This window comes from Temnothorax americanus, unplaced genomic scaffold, assembly GCF_048541705.1.
Source record: "Temnothorax americanus isolate GAGA-0224 unplaced genomic scaffold, ASM4854170v1 Scaffold21, whole genome shotgun sequence".
Taxonomy (NCBI): Eukaryota; Metazoa; Arthropoda; class Insecta; order Hymenoptera; family Formicidae; genus Temnothorax; species Temnothorax americanus.
Genome location: NW_027509349.1, coordinates 3,910,819 through 3,927,073, shown reverse-complemented (window position 1 = coordinate 3,927,073; position 16,255 = coordinate 3,910,819). Strand labels below are relative to the sequence as shown.

General features: G+C 33.0%; 2 protein-coding genes and 1 long non-coding RNA gene across 8 annotated transcripts; 1 reads left to right on the top strand and 2 right to left on the bottom strand.

The window, feature by feature from the left end:
- Positions 1-6,900: 6,900 nt before the first annotated feature.
- On the bottom strand, positions 6,901-9,641 carry LOC143897712 (uncharacterized). Of its 6 annotated transcripts, none has more exons than XM_077406550.1 (6): positions 9,509-9,641; positions 8,993-9,112; positions 8,524-8,929; positions 8,329-8,451; positions 8,022-8,181; positions 6,901-7,514 (listed from the first exon to the last, which is right to left on the bottom strand). In XM_077406550.1, the coding sequence occupies exons 1-6, from the start codon at positions 9,534-9,536 to the stop codon at positions 7,248-7,250; spliced, it is 1,104 nt and encodes a 367-aa protein (XP_077262676.1). In that variant the 5' UTR covers positions 9,537-9,641; the 3' UTR covers positions 6,901-7,247. The 6 variants fall into 6 exon arrangements, with proteins under 6 accessions (XP_077262676.1, XP_077262680.1, XP_077262679.1 ...); XM_077406554.1 differs by lacking the exon at positions 9,509-9,641 and adding an exon at positions 9,420-9,506 and having other exon boundaries at positions 6,904-7,514; XM_077406553.1 differs by having other exon boundaries at positions 6,905-7,514; positions 9,474-9,619.
- Positions 9,642-9,701: 60 nt separating this feature from the next.
- On the top strand, positions 9,702-10,862 carry LOC143897713 (uncharacterized). Its single transcript, XM_077406557.1, has 4 exons — positions 9,702-9,820; positions 10,042-10,177; positions 10,263-10,529; positions 10,623-10,862. The coding sequence occupies exons 1-4, from the start codon at positions 9,788-9,790 to the stop codon at positions 10,703-10,705; spliced, it is 519 nt and encodes a 172-aa protein (XP_077262683.1). The 5' UTR covers positions 9,702-9,787; the 3' UTR covers positions 10,706-10,862.
- LOC143897714 (uncharacterized) lies at positions 10,522-12,033 on the bottom strand. Its single transcript, XR_013256979.1, has 2 exons — positions 10,860-12,033; positions 10,522-10,744 (listed from the first exon to the last, which is right to left on the bottom strand). It is a non-coding gene; the product is annotated as an uncharacterized LOC143897714 (long non-coding RNA).
- Between the last annotated feature and the right edge of the window lie 4,222 nt (positions 12,034-16,255).

Below are 16,255 nucleotides of genomic sequence, written 5' to 3'. Positions count from 1 at the left end.
GCTTTTTCATGGGCGTCAGTTGACGCTCGAAATCAAGTTCGGGTAGTTAAGGTGCAATTTCAAAGACGCTAGAAACCAGCGGCGACGTCAAGAAAATGTAGTGGGGGGAAAAGTTCAGACCGTCTCAGCTTTTTCAGCGTGCCGCGAAATTCAATAATCAACGATGAATGCCAATCGCAAGCGACGATTTCACGACGCGCACGTTTTGCCGCTTACTTCTTCCTCCATTAGACGAGCGGCAATTTGTCACGTGACTATATTTGCCGCTGGTTTCTAGCGTCCATGAAATTGCAACTTTAAGGTGCCTTTTCATGCTGACGCTCGACGCTCATTTTCAGCGGCAAGAAGGTCGCATGACCACACGTGACGTCGGCGTCAATTGAAATTCATGAAAAGGAAAACAGCGTCAAAATTTCGGCGTCTTCGCGCTTCTTTGGCTTTGACGCTAAAGCTGAGAAAATCCAGCTTTCTTTGCTTGACGCTAGCGTCAGCGCGAAATCACGTGATTTTGCGATACGCTGAAACGAGCGTCCCATGAATTCGCACCTATAGATTAGTATAATGACGCCGATATTCTGACGCGCAATGAAAAAGGTTTTCATGCGTCAATTTTTGGAACTCGCGTAGAAATGCCAGTTGACGAAGTTGGGAAATCTGAATGATTTGAACTTCTCAACGTTGCGGCGTCGACGCAGAAACAACATGACGTCACAAAATCGTCTTGACGCGCGTCAACTGACGCCCATGAAATCGCACCTTAAAGGTGCGAATTCATGGGACGCTCGTTTCAGCGTATCGCAAAATCACGTGATTTTGCGCTGACGCTAGCGTCAAGCAAAGAAAGCTGGATTTTCTTAGCTTTAGCGTCAAAGCCAAAGCAGCGCGAAGACGCCAAAATTTTGACGCTGTTTTCCTTTTCATGAATTTCAATTGACGCCGACGTCACGTGTGGTCATGCGACCTTCTTGCCGCTGAAAATGAGCGTCGAGCGTCAGCATGAAAAGGCACCTTAAGGCTGAAATCCCATGGTGCGGAATGGAAGTGCGGAATAGAGAATGCGTCATAGACACAGCCAATCAGAGCTATGCCGCGTCAACGCATTCTGCAAATGTCTCCCGCCCTGTGCACATAGTGCGTCATAGACGAGCAATGACGCATCCGGAATGAAAATAATTGATATAATAAACATTTTATTAAAATAATTCAAACGTTTTTATAAAAAAATAATCTTTGTAATAGCAATAATAATTATTAATATAACATTAAATAAAATTTTATATTGAATATAAAAAAGTTGAAAACAATATTTTTAAATTTTTGAACTGCATTGACGCATTTTTGATCATTTTTCTGCACCATGTGAACAGTACGGTCAAAGACTTGCGGAATGCGGAATGCGTGATGCAACCTCGGCACAGTATTGTTGGTCTCGATCATACACGCTATACAGTATTGTTGACGTTTTTTGCTAAAACTGTTGTGTGTGAATACGGAAACCAAAATAATGATGGTTGAAGAGTCTATTAAAGTTTTAATGAATGAGAACTCTAATGCTCCGATTAAATACTAAGGTTATGGCTCTATGACGCAAATCTTTAACGCAACTGCGCCACGAACGCATGCAGGAAAAATCATATCACTGCGGCATAGCTCTGATTGGCTGTGTCTATGACGCATTCTCTATTCCGCACTTGCATTCCGCACCATGGGATTTCAGCCTTAAGGCCGAACTTCCTCGACGTCCGTAAATAATAGAGGATTCATGGAGGATTCACACTGCGTCCGATGTTCGACGTACGACGATCCGACATCCAATAGGAAATTTTTGTCTCTAATAATAAATTCTGTTATTGGATGTCGGATCGTCGTACGTTGAACATCGGACGTGATCGGACGCAATGTGAATCCTCCATCACACTGCGTCCGATGTTCGACGTACGACGATCCGACATCCAATAACAGAATTTATTATTATGGAGGATTCACACTGCGTCCGATGTTCGACGTACGACGATCCGACATCCAATAGGAAATTTTTGTCTCTAATAATAAATTCTGTTATTGGATGTCGGATCGTCGTACGTCGAACATCGGACGTGATCGGACGCAATGTGAATCTTCCATTAGAGACAAAAATTTCCTATTGGATGTCGGATCGTCGTACGTCGAACATCGGACGCAGTGTGAATCCTCTATAAAAAGAAATAAGCTCGCGGAACAAACGCGTCAAAATCCGTTGTCAACGCGAATACAGTATACTCCATTAAATTTCGGAGCTGTCTTAGACTGAGTTTCCACTGAGCGCGTCACACGTCGCGTTGAACCGTCATCGTCCGAGTTGAACCAATAAAAACATCCCATTTCGATCCCGTCACAAGAATGTAATGAAATGGGATGTTTTGATTGGTTAACTTGTGACGACGCGACGCGTGACGCGCTCAGTGAAAACTCAGCCTAATAATTACATTGAAAAAGAAAGCTTTTACACATACTTCGATTACTTTATTATTTTATAAAAGTGGCAGTATAATATTATATATCCAAACATCATGTTGATGGTTATTATGAAGTATCTTTATGCAAGCCAGGGTACATCATACATACACGATAATAGCGGATTCCGCTTTTCTGTTCAAACGTGCGGGGCTCAACTCGCGGAAACGCGGAATCTACCCAGCAAACACATACACCTTTGATAGCAAATTGTCGCCATGATGGCATCAAATTCGGAATTTGATTGCATGCGACTATAATCATGAGTCTCTATTTGAAATTTGTTCAAACTTTATTTTAATATTTTAAGCATTAAGTTAAATATTTCTAACAGGAAACACATTAAATGTAACATTTATGAACATAATAATAATTATTATTTGTAAATAGAATGGTTAAAAAGTAATTATTGGGACATACTAGTCGTTACACGCTTTGCTTATTTCACTCCATGGGTACCTCGGGCGATGATTTCGCGTAAAGGCTATTCTACAATTGCGTAAGAGTAAGGAGTAAGAGTAAGAGTAAGAAATTGACCAATCACAGTGAGTATTTGAGGAAAATAATCGACTGTGATTGATCAATTTCTTACTCTTACTCTTACTCTTTACTCTTACGCAATTGTAGAATAGCCTTAACGGATATTGCACGGATATCCGTGTGGCACCGCTAACCTAACCGATATTGTTAATAGATTACTGTATGGTGAAGTTGTGACACGAAGATACTCACCTATCAATTTCTTGATCAGTTTGATCTGATTTGATCACTTTTATTTTATCATTTTTATGATGTGTGTGTATAACTGTATACACATATGGCATTGCGCAGTTTCGCGAAGAAGAGGTTAAAGCCCGTATCAGACTACGGATTGGGATTGAGATTGGATTGAAATTTAATCAATCAGAACAGAGAAAACTGACCTCAAGTTTAGTAAACTTTGCTCTGATTGGTCAAATTTAAATCCAATCTCAATCCCGATCCGTAGTCTGATACGGGCATAAAACTGTCCGCTAAAAAATCGCGGAAAGTAATTATTGAATTTCTAAGAGGGCGCCTTGGACCCAAACAGAGTAAAGTTACTAGTAAAGTCACTAGATATACAAAGTACCGCAATCCATAAAGGCGCAATTTCACGTGCCGCTAAAACAAGCGATTGAAGCGACAAATTTGTCGCTCGTATTCCAGCGCCAACAATTTTGTAGTTTGAATCAGTTCAACTACAAAGCATTTACTGCTCAAACGCAGTTGAGCAGTTGATAGCATGATGTAAAAAGAAAGGTGTTTCATTCCCGAGATGCGCAGTGGTCTAAAATAATGACTGCCTTCTGACCAATCAAAAAGCCTCCCCAAATGTAAAAAGCAACATGGCTACTTCCATGATATGTAAGAGGTTAGATTGTTAGCCGCCGCATGAGCGGATTCTCGCTTAAAATATAAATGCATTTATTTATTTGTTATTATTATATTATACTCTAACTTTTATACACTTATTTTTTATGAATAGCACGGCTTCTAAAACTTAAAGCGGTCTACATAGTCCGATCTTATTATATTTAATATTATCAAAGAAATTTTTTCTTATTTCGTCGGCTGCGTTTTGGCATTCATACAACTGATTGTAGAACCGGCCTAATCAATCGTGGTTAATGATTTTATCATTTCAAATTATATTACGTATTTTTATTTATGTAGTCTTTTATTACTTTAAAAATTTTTAATTTTGTTTGTATTTTTTTTACATTTACAACTTTTCTTTACATTTTTACCAATACTGCATTAGAATTTCGCGCTACATTTGGGGAGTGAATTTGATTGGCTGCTCCGTATTTGGCCGCCATTATGCGCAATGAAACACCTTTCTTTTTACATCATGAGGTTTGTTCTTTTTAGCTGAACTAGTTCTGCACTAGAACTGCACTGAACTGGTGAGGACAGCGCAGAATTGTACTGGTGCAAGCGTACAGAGAGGAATAAAAAGAACGCTACAATAACCACAGTGCAGTGACCAAAATGGCAGCTCAAAATATTAGAAACATAGAATTATTAGATTCATCTGATTCTGATGAAGAGAATTTAATGGTGATACAACCACCAGTAGAACCGATGTTAGATGAAGATGATGATGGTAATTTAAAATCAATTGTTACAAAACTTGTAACTAATCATATAAAAGAGTGCCAGAAAAATCTAACCTATTCTAATGTCATTTTAGATTATAACGAACTGCAAATATTTTATGCAATTTTTGGAGCAATCCAAAGAATAGAGCATGTGAGGATAAATAATTATGTAGAAAACATAGTCCGAAATTATGATAATATCGATTTTATCATGCACTTTCGACTATCGAGAGAAAAAACATTTCAACTCATTAATCAATTCAGAGTATCTGAAATATTTATGTCTTTACAAGGTATGTATCATTGTATGTATTTGTATATACAGGGTGTATGACAAGAAGTGTAATATATGCAATATTATGTTCAAATTCCGAGATTCACGGGAATTACTGGAGAACGAAGGGAAAGCTAGCTAGGGATGGGGGTACGAGAGGACGCAAAGGTGATAATGTCAACAATCAACAAATAAAAGTCTCTATTGTCTCGCGTTAATTTGAACAGTATCTGTACTGTTATCTGGATTGAAATATTTTTCAAGAATTTTCCTTAGGAACCCTTTGACATACGGCAGTGCCAAACTTGTGGACTTTATTCTATTTAATTTTTTATGTCTGAGAGGGTATGTCTCACGATTTGATCCCTTCTTATCCCCAAGATAATTTTATTAGAAAAAGTTCTTATGAAAAGTTCTTACAAAAGATTTTTACGAAAGAAAGAAATCGTGGAGTCCACAAGACGTAACAACAATATACATTTAGATTAGGTCATTCTTAACAGAAGTCCTTTACTAAATAATAACGTAAAATTTCGAGTTATCAATTGAAAATTTATGTTAGTGGTTTCTTTTAGTAATTCTAATATTTTTATTATTTATATTTATTTATATTATTTATAATTTTTATTATTTATATGTTATTATTTGCAAAATGGTAAAGAACTATTTGGTTCAGAATGATCTAGTCTACATGTATATCACACTTCTTCTGTATAATATATGTATGTGTATATATAATGACAAAAACATGTTATTTTTAACAGTAAAAAATTAACATTAAATTTTTTCAGATGCAGGACGTGTTAAAATAACAGCAGAAAAACATATATTATGTTACCTATGGTTTGTAGGGCATCAAAGTGCATCTTATCGTGATGTAGCTGATCGTTTTGGAGTGACAATAAGCGCTTTGTACAATATCATAACTCGAGTAACTGATTATATAATGTTACTAGCACCTAATATTATTAAATATCCAACGTTAGTTGAAAAAGAAGAAACTGAAACATTTTATAGAGAAAGAAAGGGATTTCCTGGTATAATTGGTAATGTAATCATGTTTATATTCATGCATGTGATATGTTTCAGTCACACACTAATTCTTTTTTTTCAGGTGCTATTGATGGTTCACACATAAGGATAGATAAGCCACTCGAAGATCCTGATTCATATGTTAACCGAAAGCAATATTTCTCTCTACATGTTCAAGGTACAGTGGATCATAAAATGAAATTTATGGATGTTTTTATAGGATATCCTGGTTCTGTTCACGATGCAAGAGTGTTTAGAAATTCCTATTTGCGTAATGATCTACGTGAGTTGTGTGCAGGTTAGTTGAACAGTACAAATAATAATAGTCAAAGACTAATAAAAAATAATTAATGTTTTAATATCATTAATCTTTCTTTAGATAATTACTTTTTGCTGGGAGATAGCGCATATCCATGTTTAAAGGAATTGATTGTCCCATATCGAGATAATGGGCATCTGACACGTGCGCAGAGGCATTTTAATCGAAAACTGAGTTCCTGTCGCGTAATTATTGAAAATGCATTTGGGTGCCTCAAGCAACGGTTTCGTCAGCTCTATCATTTTAAATTACGCGATATAATACGTATGGTACGCGTAATACATGCGTGTTGCATACTTCATAATATAGCAAATGAGCAAGATTTGCAATATCTTGAACCAGCTATAGATGATGAATATCCCGACAGAGAAGCACAAAACTTAAATATTAATATTGATGAAGCAGCACCCGCAGCACGAGAAAATGAAACTGGCGTACACATTCGAGATGAATTATGTCGTTTGTTGTCTCCTTAACAAAGTATAATAAGACTGTTCATTGTATTGTATATTTTTTATAAAAAATATATAGAAATAAGAATGAAAAGACTTGTAAGGAGTATACAATTATTTATTACAAAATAAATATTTTGTTACATGTGAGCGATGTTTTTATCATAAATTTAACCTTTTTTATAAACTCCCTTTGAACAAATAAAATTAGTTTTTGTTAATAAAACAACTTGTTTTAAAATAGAATAGTCCATCTTCAAATTTCTCTGGCACTGTCTAATTAATATTACAAACAAAAAATTTAGAAATATATATACGGATAATGAGAAGTTCAATTCTTATGTACGTATATATTGCACATACCAAAAACGAAATAAAATATACATCACATTAAAAAATATGCATTATAATGCATTTAATAAAAAAAAAATAAACTATGACATTGTGCAACATGTTAACTTATACGTTACTTATATATTATAAATTTATAACTCATTTGTACTGTGTTACTTTGTACTTGTCAGTATTTGTTTAAATGTATTTTTTTTAATTTCTCAATCCAGAGAAACAAGATCTCGTAGCAGTTTATTTCTTTCCTGCCTTAAATTATTAGCAGTCGTCAACTGTTCCTTTATGGTTTTTGCCATGTCTTCATAAATAGTTGATATTCGTTTATACTCAGCCAAAATTTGCTTCTGCACATCTAATTTCGCATTTCTTTCAATTAGGATATTCTCTGTAAGCGTGTCTAAAGTTTTGTGACACTTTTCTAGCACTCGTCCTGTAGTACCTACTTGTGTTCTTGCGCTTTTCTGTGGCACCTATAAAACATGCATGTTTTCAATCACATACAATCGATATAAAATTGTATTAATACATATTAATACATGTGTCATTATACGCAAGATTCCAATAAAGCCTTTCACTTTAAGTTAAGGATATTTCATCTAAAAAAAATAGTGACCTTCCAAAAGTAGAGATTTTAAGCTATAAACCGTTTTTTGGACTTAAGTTTTGTTTATTTTTAAGAAGTTACAGCTGCCTGAATTTTGCCTTTTTTTCTAAATTAAGTATTTCTCTAATTTTTGTGAAGTTTATTTTTGTATCATGACTTTGGTTTTGGAAAGAATTAATAACTCAGTCACATAAAATGCAACAATAATAATGCATATATTCCACATGAATATTACTGTTGCATTTAATGTAGCTCAGTTACTGATTCTTCTCAAAATCAAAAATCATGATACAAGAATATGTTGATACAATGTATCTAAGCCAATATATCCTAACTGGAAGTAGAAAACATTATTGAAATCCTGTATACTTACTTTGCTGAGATTCTGACTTATAGTATTCTTTTGGAGCATTATATTTACAGAACTTTCACCTCCTTCGTCTAAGTCTTCTTGTAAGGACAGAGTTGTTTCATTGTTATAATGATTTGTATCTACATTTTGTCTGTGTTTTTGGTTTGCATCTATAAATATTCTAAAACAAATATATAATGTTTGTGTGAATTTACAAAAGGACTGTTATATATGTAAGATATACATATTTTTTTTTATTATTAACTTTATATTAATATTATTTCCCTATTTTTCAAATAAAAGTTTATTTTCTTTTTATCAAACTTACTCTTCCTCTCTTGCCTCTGTCTGAAATGTGCTTACTCGGTCTTTTCTTATTACCGTACCTTCTTTACCAGAAACTGCCACAGGTTCTACATTGTGTTTGTATCCAAGTAATTCTGTTAATTCTCTGTAACAAAGATAAATACATTTCATTACATAATATACCTTACACACAAGTCGAAATAAAATTAATATTTACCTTTCATATGGACACGTCATACGTCCTCTGCCTGTCTGTTTGTTGTTTGTAATCATATTTTTATATGATCTCTCAAGTGACTTCATTTTATTTTCTACTTGCGTTGGTGTGACATCAAATCCCTGCATTTTCATGCTTTCACAAATTCTTTGCCACAGTATTTTTCTTGTTTTAATTTTTCTGTTGGTTAAAAGTTCTTTTTTTTCTTTGTATAATTCAATAAATAATTTTGTGCTGGCATCTGTCCAAGTAAATGCTCTATTTATATCCAAATCCGAAGATGAGCAATTTTCTTTATTTGCTTCATTGTCATTTAATTTAATAAAAACACGTTTATCTCCAACAGTACACTCAAGCGTGTCTTTGGTAAAGTCAATTTCGTTGTATTCTATTTGAAAGCTTAGGTCTACAAATAATTTATCATTATTTATTACACATAAAACATACACAAAGTATAATATTTATTTACTTATTAAAAGTTTAATACCTTTAGAGATACATGTGACAAATCCATCCTCATTTACTATAATGTTGCCTGCTTCATCTCTTACTATAGATCCGAGTAAGTCTTCCATTGTGTGATTGTTTACTATATATTCATATATATAATGTTAATAAATTTATTTATAACTAATCCAATGATATTAATGTAATATAATATATAAGTAGAAGTATTATATAAAACACTTATTTTTAATAAATTCTTTTATTTCTCTCCATCCACACGTAATGTTTATAATATATATTTACCGAAAAAGAATATATAACAGAATACCATTCTAATTATTGTAATATATAACAATATCTATTATTTATTATAGTACTTTATAATACTTCCAATTATATTATTTGTACTATTATTCTGCTTATATTACTTATAATTTTATTATTTATACCTATATATCTCTCTTATACTAATATTAAACTAATATTTGTATTAGTATACTTGCACTGTAATACGTTACGGTTTGAGGTTAAAGCATACCACGATTTTCGTCCACGTACGCTGCCATATTGAACTGCACCGCTGTACTACCTCCAGACCTAGGGCAGGCAGTACAGTGAACTGTTGCACTGAGTACCGTTGCACTGCTAAAACGAACAGCAACAATGACGTCACTTCTGCTAAAAAGAACGCTTTAGTGTACACTTTTTGAACTAGTGCAGCCAGTTCAGCTAAAAAGAACAAACCTATGGTTGATAGTCGATAGTGTCGTGTATACAGCGTGTATACTAAAGAAAACATAACCACAAATATGCAAAGATGAATTCATTCGAGGAAAATGAACATGAAGAAGTAAGTATATATACATAAAACAAGCTATTTTTATAATGGTGTTTAAAAGAAACAATTGTGCTTGATTGAAATAACTTGTAATAGATATATGTTATGTGAATATTTTGTTTTAAAATAAAATAATAAAGCCATTTACATCTTTAAACGTAAACCAAAAAAAGTCAATATTTCTAAACATATATGTATAATTATGAAGTGTAAATGTATTTTTAATGCTATAGACATTGGTGCCAGTCATGACATGTGGACTATGTGAGGTTATATGCGAAGCAAATAACGTCACAAAACACGAGTGCCTTCAAGGGTATACTGAATATTTTATGGATGAGAATACTTGTTATTTTTATCCCGTGTGTGGTATGTGAAAGTAATATAAATTAATATCTATTATCTGTTTAAAATAATATTTAAAAATAATATTTTATTTTGTTACAATTTGTAGAAGATGGAAGTATATTACGACGAAGTTTAATTAATAATCAAGAGCTAACAGTTCAAGAAAACCCATCATCAATACTAACAAATAAAAGAAAAAATATAAGAAAGAAATTGAATGTCGATGAAAAACAGAAATTGCTTGAACTGGAAGAGCAACTAATTTTTGAAGTACATGCACGCGAACCTTTGTGGAATCCACAAATTGAGCTACCACTTCGTAGTAAAAAAGCTATTGCACAATTGTGGAAAGAAGTCTCCGAAGCTTTGAATGGTAAGCAAAGTATATATTCAATGAATAACAAAATTATTACAAGAACAGTATGCAACTCTTAAATATAAATCTATTAATAAAATGATTTTCTAGGAAAATTATCAGAAACTGAAGCAAAAGCAAAATTCAAGTCATTACATGATGCATATAGAAGAATCATCAACACTGAATATTGATATGACATTGATATCATTGAGTCGCCAGAAGCCAAATATCTATAAATAAAAGACAATAGTGTGTTAGTAATAAATTTTAAATTATCCATATAATCAGTTGTCTATATGTCGCTTTTATATTTTTTGTTTATTTAAAAAATGTAATAAAACAAACCTTAAAGTTAAACACAAACGTTCTTCAGCACTGACAGGCTCTCTTATAAATGTCTGCTTCTGGAGTTTTAGTGCAATAATTTGTAACAAATCTTCCAATTGTGTTGATGACATGCGAAAGTAATTAATAAATCTTACACTTTCTAATCTTATATATGGTAAGGTAGCTTTATAAAAGCCATGCTCGTTACGATTTTGAAACAGCGGTGCAACCCAAAACTTTTTTTTAGAATAATATCTTTTTTTAGTTTGATTTGTCAACAGCAAAGTAATGGCAAAAATAATATCATTGTTATATTTTATTTCACTTTCTTGAATCATACGATTACAATTTAGTAGCCAATTGTAATATTTTTGTTTTCTAGAAGCCATCGCGTAATATATAAGTTAATATAACTGGTTACACAAATAGTGCAAAATTTGTTTTTAACTGATTACACAAACGACGCAAAATCTGTCTCTCAACTTTCAATTCTGTCGCCCTGCTACCCTTTTCATGTACAAAAATTATCGCTGTTTAATTCAGCGACAAAAGTCGTCACGTGATCATTTTTGTCGCTCAAACGATCAGTTTCAGCGGCACGTGAAAATGCACCTTAAGGGCCTAAGCAGAATGGCTGTCTTTTTGTCTTATGTAACGCACAATACTGTGTTAATGTTTCCTGTCTTATGTAGTTATACGTCGCGTATACTACACAAGACAGGAAACATTAACACAGTATTGTGCGTTACATAAGACAAAGACTTAAGGCATAAAACACTGCCTTAAGGTTATAAGACAGCCATTCTGTTTAGGCCCTAAAAAGCGGGGAGCACACACTTCTGCACAACGCATAATGCGTAAGCATAAGAAAACTGATTAGTCTATTTCCTTATGCACATGTGTATGGACCAATCAATTTTCTTATGCTTACGCATTATGCGTTGTGCAGAAGTGTGTGCTCCCCGCATAAGGGCCTAAACAGAATGGCTGTCTTATAACCTTAAGGCAGTGTTTTATGCCTTAAGTTTTTGTCTTATGTAACGCACAATACTGTGTTAATGTTTCCTGTCTTGTGTAGTATACGCGACGTATAACTACACAAGACAGGAAACATTAACACAGTATTGTGCGTTACATAAAACAAAGGCTTAAGGCATAAAACACTGCCTTAAGATTATAAGACAGCCATTCTGCTTAGGCCGACTCAATGTATAATTTTGGAGTCACAATGGCGTCGAAAAGTGCAGATAATGCACATTTTTGTTGAAGTGTGCACTTTAAATTCAGTCTCCTTAACCTAAGGGTGCATCCCGATGGAGAAGAAATAGCGGAACGGAACAGTAACGGAAAAGAGATATGGTGGGGGGATAACCAATCAGAGTAGTTCCGTTTCAATTCCGTTCCGTTATTTAGTGAGTGGGTTCCCCATGGCACGGAGCTGTTACGGAACGGAAAAGAAACGGAAAAATTTCTAACCTATTCTGTCGAAAGTTCGCAAATAAGTGCAGTGGATTGATTGCTTTGCAACATTTTTATTTTTGCAAATAAAGAGCAATATGTCGTCATCGGTAGGTATTACATGTGAAAATAAAATATATATGTTAAAATCCTATGCTAATTAACCGAATGTGATATATTTCATTAATTTCCAGAAATTCAAATGTGGATATGTTCAAAGCGTCCTGTTCAAAGAGCAACAGCATTAATTCCATGGTATAAAGAAAAGAGGTATGCTCTTTCGGCAGACCAAAATTTGATCTGTTCTGCGCAGACATGGCGGTGGAACAAGTCGCCGACATATTGGATTTTGACAGTCCATAAACAGAACGGAATCGTAACTACAGACCGTATTACAAAAGATGTAAATATGCCTGTGTGCAGTGTTAAGGGATGTAAAAATAGGTACGAGAATGTGAAAGAAAAGAAAATACGTTTCTTTTCTTTTCCGAAAGACGAAGACACTGCAGCAAAGTGGATAAAAGCATGTGGTAAAAGTGTTAACCTCAAAAGTGGTAAGTATACTTTTTAACTAAGACGTGAAAAATATTAAAATAATTTATTACCTATGTAAACATTTTAATTATTACAGCTCGAGTATGTTCCATACATTTTGCACTAAATTGTTATAAGGAAATCCCAGAACATTTAAAATGCTTAGGTGATAATTATGCAAAGGGGATACGTACACTTTTACCAAATGCAGTACCGACAGAAAATTTGATTTTTGAGGAAGCAAGAGGTGTCTTGAGAGAAGTAAACGTGTATAGAAAAAATGCAGAAATAATAGCTAAAACAATAGTTAACTCAAATGTAAGCAGAGACAACGCTGAAAATATAAATACAGAAAATGTATGCACACACATTGAGGTTTCAAATGACCAAAATTGCAAAAGCATGAATATTTCCACATCAGTCAATAACATAATCAATGAAAATGTCAGGTACATACATAACTACATACATAGAATATTTATAATTTTTTCCTTTTACTTTAAAGTGACAGTATTTTTTTATTTGTTATAATAGTGTTTCAGATAAAAATGAAGTAACAAAGGATTGCGAAAACTTGTTTGTCAGTGTTTCTGATAGTAATAAAATTACTTTAAGTAATGTAGAACATTCATTTAACATGGCTGGATGTAGTGAAAGTCAATCAATTGTACAAGATCATCATGAAACTGTCAGGTATGAATATAAGCATTTACATATTTAAGATTATTAAATGTGCCACTATTCGGAAAAAATACATAAAATAAAATAAATTTCATTAAAGCTATTTTAATCTTATTTCAGGTGTCAAGAAAAACTGAAAGATGAAGAATTGGCAAAAAAGAATAAGGAAATTAATGCACTTAAAATAAAATTAAAGCGTCTTGAAAAGCGAACAAATATTACTATTAAAAAGAAAGTTAACGAAGTTCTTAAAAATGTTTTTACACCAAAGCAAATTGAAAGAATTATGTACCCAAATAAAAAGCGAGTTAAATGGAATATAGAAGACATTTCCTCTGCAATATCGTTACGGAGTGTCAGTCCAAAAGCGTATAGATATTTAAGGAAAAATAAATACCCACTTCCTGGACTATCTACTTTGCGAAAATGGGCAACTCGCTTAAATCTAGATGAAGGTATTTTGAAAGATGTGATAAGTGTTATAAAAGAGAAAGGAAAATCTATGTCTGCTTCTCAAAAAATAGTCGTTCTTAGTTTCGATGAGATTTATACATCGCAAAAAGTAGAAATTGAAAAAAAAAACGAGCGAGTCGTTGGGCCACACAAGACCTGCCAAGTGGGGATGGCTAGAGGTTTATTCGGCAAATGGAAGCAAGTAATTTATTACAAAGCAGATCAACCTTTAACGCTGGACATTGTAAAAGATGTTATTTCGAATTTGTACGATGTTGGTTTCACTGTAGTAGCAGTTACCACTGATTTGGGATCTTCAAATACCAAAGTTTGGACACAACTAAATATCGGCATAAATGACTCACAAAACTGTTTCTTTTTGCATCCAAAAGATCAAAATCTTAACGTTTTTGTATTTGCCGATGTCCCTCATCTACTGAAGCTTGTGAGGAATCATTTTTTTGATAATGGTTTTATTATAAACGAAAAACGTATTACTAAAGAATGTATAGAAGAAATAGTACAGCTGCAAGAAAATAAAGACTTGAAAATTTTACACAAAATATCGCAAAATATTTTGGATGTCTCAGGCGCTAATCGTCAAAAAGTTCGGTCTGCTGCAAAAGTTTTGTCTAAAAGTACGGCGCGTGCAATTAAATGGTATCACCAAGAAGGTTTTTTGACTAGTGAAAATTGTAAAGAAACAGCAGAATTTGTAGAACAGATAAACGATTGGTTCGACCTTCTTAACAGCAAATTCTGTAGTAAAGGAAAACCTAGTGAAACACCTTACGGATGCAATTTAGAGGAACAAAATGAACTTTTACGTAATGTTACGAATTTAATGCGTAAAATGAAAGTACAAAGGCATAATACTTTACTGCCATTTCAGAAAGGAATAATACTGAGTAACACATCGCTTGAACAATTGTTACCATATTTACAAGAAACTTATTCTAATGATTTTAAAGTAAAGTTTATTTTGACAAACAAATTAAACCAAGATTGTCTAGAAAACTTATTTTCATTCCTTCGAGGAATGGGAGCTACAAATGACCAGCCATCTGCCTTAAATCTACGCTATAGGCTACGTTGGTATATACTCGGAAAACATTCAGCTGATATTTTGTCTGAATCTTGTAACACTCAACCAGATTGTGACGTGACGTTGGTTGATTTTAGTGATCTAAATAATCCTATAAAGTAAATAGCTTTAGAAAATCCCGAAAATGGTAATGTCAATGAAGAAGACGATAATTTTTTCAAAGATCTGCAGGATCAACATTTGGTTTCAGCAGATTTCTATGATTCTGATTCTGATAGAGGTATTTTTATTTACAATGTTAAAAATATTGATGCTACCGAATATTGATGCTACCGAAAAGGACGGTCATTATCCCATACATGATATAGATGCAAAAGGGAATATTTCACCGGTGCATCCATGGTGTAAGGAGAAGTTTACACCATGGATACATGGCTATTTTGCGAACGTATTAATTATTCTTGTATAAATCATGTTACATTCCGTTTCTGTAGATGATATTCCCACCGATGAAAGAACTGTCGTTCAAGAAATAATCGAAGGTGAAGCTCTTAATTATATAGCTGGATATGCAGCTCACAGATTTCGAAAAAAGTATCCCCATTTAGGTGTACCAACGCGTCAATTAGGAGTACATCATAATTCACCTGATTGGATTCAATTTTTGTCGGAAGGAAATTTGATGTACCCAAGTGACGCTCTCATTTATACCGCAAATAAGATGAACAAAATCTTTCAAGAATTTCATGGATCTTTCTTGTCAAAAGAAGACTGGATTTTCAAGAGCGTCACAAAACTTGTTCAAGAAAAAATTAAAAACAAGTTTTATATTCCTGAAGAAGTTATTCAATGTCTTGTTCGAACAAGGACTTATATTAGATTAAGAGAAATAAATAAAAAACTAAAATCTGACGTTACTAATAAGCATCGAACAAAAAAAATTACAAAATTTTTTAAGTAGTTTTTAAAAATAAATTATTTACATATTTGAAATCATTATACCGTCTTTTTATTTGCCTATTTGTACTATTACAAAAAAATTTTAATATATTTTTACTACATAATTTATTTTTTTGTTTTGTTTTAAAAAATTCAAAAATACATATTCTTTATTTTATTTAATTTTTTTATATTTTAATACTATGTGTATATACTTATTAATAATTTATTTGTTTACCATCATTGTTTTATTTTTTTATTAATATATTTGATTAGAAAATAGTTTTCAATTTTATTGTAGCTT

What these genes read in the sequence shown, in the direction of transcription:
- LOC143897713 (XM_077406557.1), top strand. Translation starts at nt 9,788, where the DNA reads ATGAATTCATTCGAGGAAAATGAACATGAAGAA. An exon ending in AGGAAAATGAACATGAAGAA is followed by an intron (nt 9,821 to 10,041) that starts GTAAGTATATAT and finishes TTAATGCTATAG; the next exon opens with ACATTGGTGCCAGTCATGAC. An exon ending in TTATTTTTATCCCGTGTGTG is followed by an intron (nt 10,178 to 10,262) that starts GTATGTGAAAGT and finishes TACAATTTGTAG; the next exon opens with AAGATGGAAGTATATTACGA.
- LOC143897712 (XM_077406550.1), bottom strand. Translation starts at nt 9,536, where the DNA reads ATGGCAGCGTACGTGGACGAAAATCGTG. An exon ending in ACAGAGGCAAGAGAGGAAGA is followed by an intron (nt 8,182 to 8,328) that starts GTAAGTTTGATA and finishes TATTTGTTTTAG; the next exon opens with AATATTTATAGATGCAAACC. An exon ending in TAAGTCAGAATCTCAGCAAA is followed by an intron (nt 7,515 to 8,021) that starts GTAAGTATACAG and finishes CATGTTTTATAG; the next exon opens with GTGCCACAGAAAAGCGCAAG.